The sequence below is a fragment of the Chrysoperla carnea genome, chromosome 1, assembly GCF_905475395.1.
Source record: "Chrysoperla carnea chromosome 1, inChrCarn1.1, whole genome shotgun sequence".
Classification (NCBI taxonomy): domain Eukaryota; kingdom Metazoa; phylum Arthropoda; class Insecta; order Neuroptera; family Chrysopidae; genus Chrysoperla; species Chrysoperla carnea.
The window spans coordinates 111,784,116-111,796,407 of NC_058337.1; the positions used below are offsets into that span (position 1 = coordinate 111,784,116).

The window sequence follows — 12,292 nt, forward strand, 5'->3', positions numbered from 1 at the left end:
AACAAAATAAATTGCAGCAACTTCAGGATCTATCAAAGTCTTCATAACCTAATGACTATCAGAAAACATGAGATACTCTCTGTTTAAACAAAATATACACCTCGAAGGCAGTTAGGCAGTTCATTTAGCTTCTTGTTAAGCTAAAAGATTTACGAAGTATTACAAGTCGGACAATTCTATATTGTCTAAAGTTCGAATTGAAGTATATAAAACCAACTTTTGAGTTAGAGGTACATTTTTAATGAAATTGTATTACTTAAGAAAATAGTTTCAAACTGATGTTACTTAATTTTTTATTTAAGATTGTTTGAAACTATTATAAAAAGTATACGTTCCATGCAATAATGTAACGATGATTAAATATATTTAATTAGGGTTATCTCACACAAATCCTGCTCAACTAACCGTTACGATATTTCAATTTGACGGTACGTTAAATTGACTTGGACTAACCGACCGTCTATGTTTTCCCGCACATATGTTGTATCTTATGTGAGCTTTAGTAAAGTACAACGGTTATTTAAAAAAGATGCGTGCGATAACTCAAAAAAATATGGATAATTTTAAATTATTTTGCGCTTATAAAATTTGATTTTGAAAAGGAAAATAATTTGTTTTCTTCAAATTTACGCGTTTATTGATATTATTTTTTAACGAAGTAATTCGATTAAATAGAAATACGAAGCAACAATGACAAATAACGAGATATTTTTTTCGCTAATATTTTTATGACGATAATAATTTAAAATTCTTTCCATATTTTGTATACATTTATTTATAACAGCATCCATTCTCATTCTTAATCCTCTAATCTAGGTTTTACTAAATTAATTCTTGAGTAATTAATTATCAAATGAGTTCGGCGAGATTTTAACTTCAAGCGGAAATAAAAATTTTTTGAGCTAAAAACTGACTCAAATCTGAGCATTTATTATCGTAAATGTCATGAGTCAATGGAAAAATAGAAATTACACACTCAAGACTGACTGACTGAAGAACAATTTTATCTACACAGTATTTTTGTACAAGGTTACACAAAAATAGAACGCCTAAATATTGAATTTCATCGCTTTAAAGAAACCAGTAGCAACGCGGATCTCTGCGGCTTTAGACAACGAGTGCTTATCACATAGGTAAAAGTTGGGATATATTGTGGCCTAGGTGTAACTCCATCTCTTCAATTATACAAATTTTGACTTCATTTTATTATACAGGCGAATGATTGTTTCCTATTTTATGATATTGTTAAGAATTACTAATTGATGCTCATAATATTTTGATAAATATTCTCAGTTTCTGACCATTTGTAAAACGATCAGCCTAATTTTTATAAAGCGGAGGAAGCACCATATTTTTGTCATGCCATACTTAAAAACCTACTGAAGTATTTTTCATATGAGGAAAAGAGACAGGATGCTGTTACGTAATAAATTACTTAAAATACAGTATGTTACCCTTTTTGAGATTTCGTCATCGAGATAGTTGAGGTGCAAACCTTTTCATTTTATTTTTTATAAATTTTGGTTATTTGAATACAGGTGTGAAGGTAAAAAGAAAGATTTATTTCGAGGGTAAAATGATTATTTTTTAAGAGAAATACTTACTTTTTGATGAGTGAAATGGATATATAGATCATTTTTGAAAGCATGCAAATTCGTCTTCCGAAGAGAAATGTCAAAATTTGGAAAAATTATTGCAAATCAAGTTAATTTTGTATAAAAATTATACCAAAATGTATTCGAATTGATGGTGGATAATGAAAGCCATGGTAGGATACGCCTAGGTAAGCATTTTGGTATAAGAAATATTTTTCTAGAAACGTCCCCTTCGAAGCAAGCGCCAGAACTTCGCAGACCATTTTTGATATATATCAAATTCTGAGTTATCAAAAAAAAAAAAAAAAAATGTTTCGAATAAAAGTTGATGGTATAATTATTTTTATCCACAGTTTTCTTCCGAAAAATTTTATTTATCTAAAAGATTTGGTACAAATCCAAAACCGTGCGTGAAATTTTGAAGCAAGTAACTCCCAATGGTGCCGTTTCCGTTCGTATGTTCCTCATACAAAAATATGTATTTGGGCGTACGCTACCAGTTACATTTATTCGATAAACCCCATTTCTCCTTATGCTATTCTAAAAAGAGATGACCTTGAAAGACAGTCAAACGAATACTTTTGTGATACTCTGTTTTATAATAAAACGACGGTATTATTAAACAATTATACAAATAGGTTTTCAATTTCATACTGTTATTAAAAATTTCCTCAATTACCAGGCTCATTAACTTTAATAATATTATGAAAAATAATCATAACAAATATTCTCTAATTAAAAATTTTAATTGACATCAATAATGAAATATGAATTAACTTTTTTCTAGGAGAAATAAACAGTTTTTCTATCTTTTTTTCCCAAATTTTAACATTTCTCATTGTAATTTTGTATTTTTAATGTTGTCGATTTGAATTTTCTGTTCGAGAAATTTTGAATCGAATTAAAAACTTTCGGCATCTAATCTCAAAAAAAAAAAATTGTTTACAATCCATCTGTTTTAGTAAAAATTCAAATCGAGAACATTTTCGGAAGTTCTAAATATGAGTTGACATGACCGAAAAATTAAAATGTAAATGATAAATGAGTATATTTTATATCTGCAATGTATTTGACGCGATTTTAGTCGATAATTCTACAGTAGTGAACACCTGAGCGTCGTTTATGATCGAAGCGTGGTTATTATGCTCTTGTCAAATCCGTATCAAACTCAACCTGACTGTGAACAACTTAAACATTACTCATTCACTCATAACAAGATTCCCTCTTTTTCACAAAACACTATGTCAAGTAACCATGGTCCCACGATCGCCTGGGGCCCCGACCTAGCCTCGAAGACTAAAAAAAGTCTTTATTTATAGATTTTCAGGGCTTTTAGAGAGCTCACTGGGACTTGTTCCTTAAATCCACCACTGTACGTAAATATAGAAAATTAAGTGCTTTCTCGATCTAGCTGTGAAATGAAGTTTTACAAAAACAGGGACCTTGCAATTCTTATGCGCCTAGGGCCTTCAAAAGGTTAAAGACGGCCCTGGGTAAAACTAAAATCCGATAAGATCTAACGTATGTTAATTTGGCGTCCAATTTGGGGCCGTGTTACAAGAACCTATCTAATTTTAAATTTTATATATTTCATTGGATTTCTTAATTATGCACTGTTTTCCAGACTAGGTAGAATATCAGTTTTTCTATATCAAACACGCGTTCATTGACGGGAAATTGTTACTCTAAGGCTTACATTTAAGTACTGGAATTAAAGTTCTTACAATAATAAAAATACTATCTTCACAGAACAGTCTGTTTTAGAACTTGATTTTAAGCTTCCAGAAAGATCAATATTTCAAGAACAACACTAACTTTACTTTCCGGAATTTTAAATCCATTTGCTCTTTGTTTAAGTAATTACGTATCAGTGTTATTGAAAATGGGGGCTAAGGTTTACATTGCAGAATTAAAATATATTGAAATAAAGAAAACAAAAATTGAAGAGGAAAATGGGAGAATTCTTCGTAATAGGTTTTTAATTTAAATGATAAATTATTCTTTTGCATTCAAATAATTTTTGTATAAGAAAAAAATAAAATTGTAAACAATATAAAATTATCATTACTGGTTATTTTTGTATTATTGATAGTGTCATGACGATAATCTTACCTGACGTTACACACGCATATGTCCGTTTTCATATTGTGTCTGGGTGAGTGTGTAGGAAAAACCGTACTCTACAACTTTCATCGGCACTTTTTTTAAAATATGGCCGTCTAGAGAGATAACGGACACAACGTCATAATGGAGAACCGAACCAAATGATTCAGGACTTAATATATAAATAAAATACAGAAAAAAAAAACATATATTAAATTGAGGCTAAAAGGCTTACTTTATTAGGCTCAATTTAACAAAGTTTTTTTCTTAAAAAACAGTTTTGGAAAAATAAAATAAATCTTATTATCTAAACTTAAATACTAAAATGTTCTTAAAATTATTTTCTCATAAGGTATGTCAATTTTAGATGGATATAAAGGATATTATTTATATGTTGGTATTCTGATAAAGCTTGTTAAATGTGCGAACAAATATATTTTTGGTGTTTTTTTTTTTTAATGTTTAAGCATATGGTTATTTAATATAAAACACCCTACACCATCTACAAAAAATTACTAAAATGCAATCAAAATTACTCTAAACGCACATTTTTAACCAAAAAAATAAAATAAAATTAGTCACACAATTTAAGTCTTTTTTGACATAACTTACTCAAAAATAATTCAAAGTATAGAAAATGGTAAATAAACTATTTATGATTGGAAGTGGTAAGGATTGAGAACTTACATTGATTATTTATTCAATATAAATTTTATGGTAAGAAAAAAAAACAAAATAACTTAAATGTCATTTGTAAATGAAATTCCAACGAAATTCACACTATAAACTAATAAATATAATAATAAAAAGCACAAACCTTTATATAGAAGTGTTTACGTAATAAATTCTAATTTAAAACGAAAAAAATAAAAATCTAAAATACAAATGACATTTCGAAGAAGGAAATATTTTAAGGTTATAAGATCAGTATATTGATAGTAGCAATAAGGTGGGAAAGGATAAATAAAAGGATAGATTTCAAAAAAAAAATGTTATGTTAAAAAAATATGAGTGCTACCACAAATAGTAGGGTAAATAGGTAAAAAAAGGTATAAAAAGATATTCAGATAAAAAATATGTATAATAAAAAATGTAAATAAATTTGATCTCAAATTTGTTTGACATGCACACCTCTATCTTTCTTCCCTCAACCACGGTGCCGTGAAGTCGGTCTCGTGCGCGGTCCGCATCAGCACTATTCGCGAATGTTACAAAACCGAATCCCTGCATGCAAGACAGACAAAACATGCATTAAAAACAGCTTCAACAGCTCAAAAAACAACGTGCAACAACATATATGCATCATTTTTTTTGATATTTCTCTCTTTTTTTGTATATTGTACGTAGTTTATTAAAAATGTTTGTCCTCAGTAGTTTTATATATATTTTTTGAAAAATCTAATTCACTATATAAATAAAAAATGATTTTTTTAAATTGATTTTCCATGGATCTACCGAGGATTATTAGGTTTTTGTAAAAAAACCATCTCTCATAGGGGAATAAGCATCCAAATCTATTTTTAAATATAGAAAGGCGTGTATTGCTCTACTCTAAGACACTTAATCCCCCTAAATGTAATAAATAACACAATGAATATTATAAATTAACATCTTTTGTAAAATGTTATAGCAAAAGTAAAGTCCACCGTCCCAAGTCTTGTTATATGCTCATATATATTGTCCAAGATAGTTTTTAGCGTAAATTTAAAGCAAATTTATCGAACGAATGAATTACCATCACATCTCATAAAAACATTTATCTATCAATGAAAAATGATCTTCCAAAAATGTATTTACAATCTCAGCAACAAAATTTATATAACAATAAATAAAAAAAAATCAACAACTAATATTGGTCCTTTTTGCCAAAGTTTTTTATTTATTTTGAAAATAGGCAAGGTTTTATCATAACAATTTTACCAAGGTCTCAGAAACAGGTCTAGATAGAATTAAACTGTTATTATTAACGAGAATGCGCATTTTATCGAAACCAAGATTAATTACTTTTCAAGTTTAAGTAAATTAAAATTGGGTTTGATAAGATGTGTTCCACATCCAAAATGGAGTATTTAAACCTGCTTATAAGACCGAGAATTTAAACATAAACTAATATAAGAGCCCGTAAAAGGTTAAAAAGCGAAACAAGTGGCATTAGTTGATACAGTAAATTTTTATCTATTATGAAAGGTTTTCTTAAATATTCCAAAATTTAACAGTTCTTATCATTATCACTTCGCATGATAACTAAGAAAAATGTTTTAAAGATAATTCAGGCGTGCCACATGTATGTATATTTGTTCCTTTTTTTTAATAGTTTCTTAAAAGATGTTATAACTTGTGATAAAAATTGCTTATCGAAATAAGAAAGAATTTGTATGGAAAACGGCTCTACAATGTGTTCCAAATTCGAGGTTTTAAAAATATAATGAATTGTTTTAATCAATTTTCCTTATTTGGAAAGAAAGCATTTTCGACTGTAATTCATATATCACGAAAAATGATTTTGGTGGCTAACTTCTCCAAAATTTTTTTAAAATATAAAATATATATACAGATCGTTAAGAGTATCAGGACTGTTGATTACGTCACGCATAAGTAATTTTTGTTTACTGCTTGAAATAGAGATGAGAACCAGGCTAGAGTTAGATTTGAATATTCAGGCATTTTTTATTAACTCTTGTGTAGATTTTGTGATAAATTTTTGGACGGTCGAATGGCATACACACGTCTTTCTTATTTTGATAAGTGATTACAATCGATTCTGGAAGTTTACAACACAATTTTAGAAACATATTATACAGGCTCTTATACTAAACTATCAAAATAAAGTACGCAGGCGTGGCGGTATATTCAAATTAATAAATATAATGAGCATTAAACTTATTTAAATACACAAGTGATGATTTGTTCATTCCATCTTATCTAATTACAAAATTAAATATATATGGTTGCTTTGGTCAGTGTAAATAAAGACAGCAGATGTTTTTAATATAAAAAAATGAATAAATAGTTTTTGTTAATATTGTTTTTGGTAGAAAAATAAAAAAAAGGCTGAAAACATAAATTAAAATTAAAAAGCGAATTAAAAATGGTTGTTGATTCTATTAACTGTTTTGTCTAGCCGATCAAGGCACAAGATTTTTTTATTATTTCTACATTAATTATGTTTTATTTTTTTAAAACTACAGTGCAATTTAATGGCGGGCGAATCAAATTTGCGAAAAGAAGTGTTTTAATTTGGATATTAATAAATGTTATTATATCGATGAAACGGTGGACTCAAAATTTCGCTCTTAATAAATAGATTATAAAAATAATTTGTTTTCTACTTAATAAATGACACAAATAATAATTACATTGATTCTTTGATATGTTAATTTTTTTTTAGGTTTAATTTTACTAATGATATTGACTAAAAAAAATTATTAATCAAAATTTTTTTCTTCAAAATTTTGACACATTTTGATTAATATTTTTTTTCTGCAGAAAAATTAAGAGAAAGGTGGGTTCAACAAAGGTACAGGTCTTGTTTGGGAGAGGAAACCTAAAAAATTATTTTTTTTGGCAAATCACAAAACGATTACTTTTTTTTGGCTTGATGATTTGTCTTCTTGTTTTGTTAATTTCTTGGCAGTTTTTAAAGGAAACAATTCGTTTTTTGTGGGAACTAAATGTATTTTGGTCAGTAATCAAAATAAAACTGATACTTTTTTTGTTTTTTGGATGCCAAGCCAATCAATCAATCCCGAATCATACATGCCATTGTAATATAAACATCATATCTCAACCTGATGGCTTACACATTGCCTTTTCTAAAAAAAAGAACTATAGCATTCCTACGGAAAATCAAATTTTTGACGAATCAAACTATGGCAGAGTTTTTGGCAGGGCACATAACTTATGGGGCTATTATATACCTAAATATTAAATTTTTATTTGAGATTCGAACTCAAATTTGCTAAGTTAGCAATTTTTTGTTTATAAATCTTTCGAACAAATAAAATTAAAAATTCTGCATTTTTAACTGTCTAAAAACTGTGTTAAATATTTTTCATTTTTCCAGTCTTTCGAATTTATTTAATACAAAAAAATACAAGCAAAAGCTGAGTTCTTTCAATTGTAAAATTTATTACTTGATGGAGAAAAATAAGCAACAAGATGCCCAAGATATCTAAAATAAAAAAACTTCCATTCTAAGAATAATATTTACAATCCAGAAAAAATGCAAATTATTAATTTTTTTTATTAACTTGATTAAATTATCTGTAACTGTTTCTTTTGGAAAAATCTTGCGCCATTTGTTTTTGCACCTATTTGCATTCAAACTTTTAATTCGTTTAGTTCTGAACTTTTGTCTACATTATCACACATGCTAACAGAATTAATCAAATTATTATTAATTACCTAATGTTATTAAACTACACTGGTCCAAAAAGTATTAAAAACACGATGAATCTAGAAAATTGTATCTTCTTGCTCAAAGTAGGAAAAATACCATTTGATGAAGCAAAGATTTTCTTAGTTTAAACAAAAATATTTTTAAGTGTGGGCACTATATATCAATATTTGGAAATAGCTTGTTTTCTCAATTCTCAATATAAATATTGTTGTAAATCAAACAATAAAAATAATCCTCAGCTTACAAATTACTATTATATTGATTTCTGACGACAAAGACATCCAGAATTTTTAATTGCAAGGTAATTTGCCAAAGTCCAAATTTTTGGATTTGTCAGGAATTTTTATTTGTATTTGCAGTGTTCCTTTTAAATGTCATCAAAAGTTCGATTAACGATTTTGTTCTCAAATTGTGGTTATTAACGATGCGAAGCAACTTGAAGATGAACTGTACTCATCCTAAGATGGTTTAAGATATCATAGTTTATTATTAGCTTGGGTTGTCCTACTTAATCTCGACAAAATTGTATGAAAGAATTTAAAATTTAAAGGCTTAAAACGGGTCTCTCTTAATTTAAAAAATACCTTTTGGTTTCTGTAAGAATGCGCAAACAGATAGTATTCCATAAATGGATAACTGCAAAACACTTATTAGGAATTTCAAGATTGAACTTTTCCCAAATACCGCGTTTTATCCAAATTTTAGACGGAGTAAAGTCAGTTCATTCCTAAAAAGTAAACTATGCTTGTGAGGTCTTAATAAAAGTGATATTTTCTAACTAGATAACTATGAAAGTTTTGTATGAAAATATCATAGATTCAAATGGAGCAACTAAAATTTTATTAAAGTATTTTGAGAAGCACTGGTTTATGCTGAATTAATTTTATTTTTATTATCCATTAATAAAATAGCCATCTTTGAAATAAAATATTAACTTTGAAATACACTACTTACAGTGCCATCTCTTACTGTATAAATAAACTATAAAAAATTGGTTTATGTCTTTGATAATAATTAAAATCGAAAATATATAATTATTAATTAGAAATAATCATAAATGGAAACATTTCCAAAACATTCCATTTTGAAAAGTAGTTTTTTATATTTATAAAACAGTTTAGATTATATATTTGTTATTTGATTTTTGTACAGAGAGTTCAAGACATGCGGTTTGTGGTGTATTTATGAGACAAACTGTGGTTTTAAAATGTAAACAAAGAAGCGTGTAAAAATTAGAAACCAAAAACAAAAAAACACTAGTGCAAATATATTATTTTGTTCACCTACACAAAGTTAATATTTACTATTTCCATAATCTAAAAATAGAGACACACTATGGTATAGGCGAAATACTTTAAGATTACAGCGCTCACCATGGTCACAATCGAACTAATAGGTCATGGTCATTCGATAGACATATTTTCATAAACAAAGTTTTGTGCTACTTTTAAAAGTACATAAAGAAATAAACTTTATTCATTGAAATGCATTATTCAAATTTAGGTAAAATATTCGATCATATATTGCACTTTCGGCGCTGTTAATGAACCATTATCGGAGTAATGTTTAATTACTGTTTGTAGGTTAATTTTGAATGAATTGCTGAATGAAGAATGTTGTTAGTTTGCTATCTACTTTCTTTTTATCTGTATTTCTATTGATTCGACTTTATTTTTTAACAGTCAAAATCAGCTAATCGAAAACTCTTTCGGGTATTGACATATCAAATACATTGGAAAACATTTTCGCATGTCTAATGCACATCAAAAATTAAAACTTTTATTAAAAATAATTTTATTTCTGAGCTATCGTATGACCGATTCTTTTAGTTATATTATTTGACCACCAGAGGCGTAATTACTTATCTCGGTTTCGCCTATATTTTTGGTTCGAATAAAAATATTCGTTGTGCAAATTAAAGCCACACATACTTTTGTTCGTTTTGTACAATGAAAGTTGAGCTTTTGTTGTCACTAAGAAAATCAATGCGCCATCCAATTAATTTAGTAGTAATAAAAAGTTAGGTTATAAAATATTATGTTATGCTTTGTTCATGATATAATAAAAAATATATAGGCGGTATCTAGAAATATAATTTATGTTACACAAAAAAAATTCTAGAGATACAGCGGATGCATTGTGAAAAATCAAAAAAATTTTCTACTGGGAAAATATAATTAATTTGGAATTGTATTAATATAAAATGTAGTCTTGATTTTTTTCGTAATAAAATATACAAATTGCGTTTCAAAATTTATTCATTTTATCAGATAGTTTTATCGATTTAAACAAGTACACGGAGAAAAATTAAATTTTCGTGATTCTCAAGTTTTTACTTAAATATAAATATGTCAAACTTGTAAATAATCATTTCATTCGTCATATAAATTGAACTTTTTCTAAATTTTTAGATTCAAATTAGGCGGCAGATAATTTTTAAGAATTCAACAACAGTATATTGTCATATTGTTACTTAATTTTGCCAGCCAATTAGATTATATTAAGTTCCAATACATAAAATAATATCTGAAACGAATAATTTTACTTGTTTTAGAATTTTAATGCCATTAATTATATTTCAATGTTAAGATATATTCCGTGAATTTTTCTCCGTGTAATAGTTTTAATATTAATATTCATATCGTATTACTAAAGATTACTCAGAAATTTAATAGTTCTTGTTGTAAAAATAGAAATTTAAACTAAATAAAAAAAATAGTTGACTTTTTTGCGTGTAATGACACTTGACTCGAATATGACTATCTACAAAATAGATTAAAACTTTCTAAAAGGTCATAAAGGTATACATCTATATTGCTGTTGTTATGGATAATACAATATTTATAAAAATTAGTGCCATACATTCATTTTATTCAAATTTCACCGAAATTTTCGACAGAAATAAACTTATTGAAGGCAAACTAGACTGTAATAGAGAACGACTTATTCATGTGTTTGTATAGTAAAAATTTCTGTTCAAATAGACATATTATTTAAACACCTTGTATTTACTGGAAATCTATTTAGGTTTAAAATTAATTTTTTTTTAGAAAAAGGAATATTTTCTTTATCCTCTTACGATTCAAAAGATTTGTGTGAACACGACCCGGAAATTACCCGCATAAGCACATGAAGTTACCATTTGCTCCATGACACGCTATTTAAATTTCAGCTAATTCATCTTTTCACGTTTTTAAAATATCGTCCTCAATATTTAAAGATAGACGGACAGAAGGTAAGTAGTTCATAATCCTATTACTATCTTTCTCTTTTATTACAAACTTTGTTTCTTTGCTATTTTCAAACAAAAATTCAATTATTTAAAACTATGATGTCATATTCACAAAACTAGCTTTATTCGTAGCCGCACTTAAAACAAAATCCGCTTGGGGGCAGTACCATAGGTAGGGACAAATGCTATGTTTCAAGCACGGTTATGAAAAAGGCTAATTAAAGATAATCAAGTCAATTGTCAACTACGCCTTTCTTTAAAATGTACATTTTATTACGAAATGAAGAAACGAAAATTAATAAAAATGGTAAATTTTCGAAAAATATGGTAATACAAAAAATGGAAACTAATTAATTAAACATTATATTAATGAATTTTATATATAATTAATTAATGAAAAATCGTTTCCAAAATATCAAAAATACAGGTTTGAATATATTAATTAAAAAAAAAAAAGGTTCAGAATAAAAATGAAAAAAGGAGCTCCCATAGTGCCAACAGTCAAAACTTTGCCATCATATTACGTCACAAGGAAAGCGCCAACACGAAGCAACAATGACAATAGAGAAGTCAGAATCAATAATATTAATATATCATTTCAAATCCATAATCAATAAAAAATAATGTAAACATTATCATATATAAGATATACAAAGTAGTAATTGTAATTTTAAGGGGTGGGGGATGTATACAGGGTGTTAAAAGAGTTTGAAAATGGTCGAATATCTCAAAAAATAAACTTCGAATAAACAAATGAAAAAAAAAACTTGTCTAATTGAATCAACCCATTTCAATAAACCATTTAAAAATTGGAGGCTTATATAGTCACGACACTCATTTTATAACACATCAGTTTTGTGTTTAAAAGTAAATTGGAAAAATCGTTTTTAAAATAAATTGTTAGAATGTAAAATATATCAGATGCTAAAACTTTGACCCCTCTAAATTAGTTATTATTTAATC

General features: G+C 27.3%; 1 protein-coding gene across 8 annotated transcripts in view; it reads right to left on the bottom strand.

Moving 5' to 3' along the window:
• Window positions 1-12,292, bottom strand: part of LOC123305991 (RNA binding protein fox-1 homolog 3-like) — a 306,815-nt gene that overhangs the window by 17,594 nt on the left and 276,929 nt on the right. For 6 of the 8 annotated variants that reach the window (XM_044887842.1, XM_044887843.1, XM_044887841.1 and 3 more), the window contains exon 5: window positions 4,830-4,922. The exons of the other annotated variants lie outside the window; for them this stretch is intronic. In XM_044887842.1, the coding sequence (XP_044743777.1) occupies window positions 4,830-4,922 (93 nt within the window). The remainder of the gene's footprint in view (window positions 1-4,829; window positions 4,923-12,292) is intronic. 8 annotated transcript variants of the gene reach the window in all.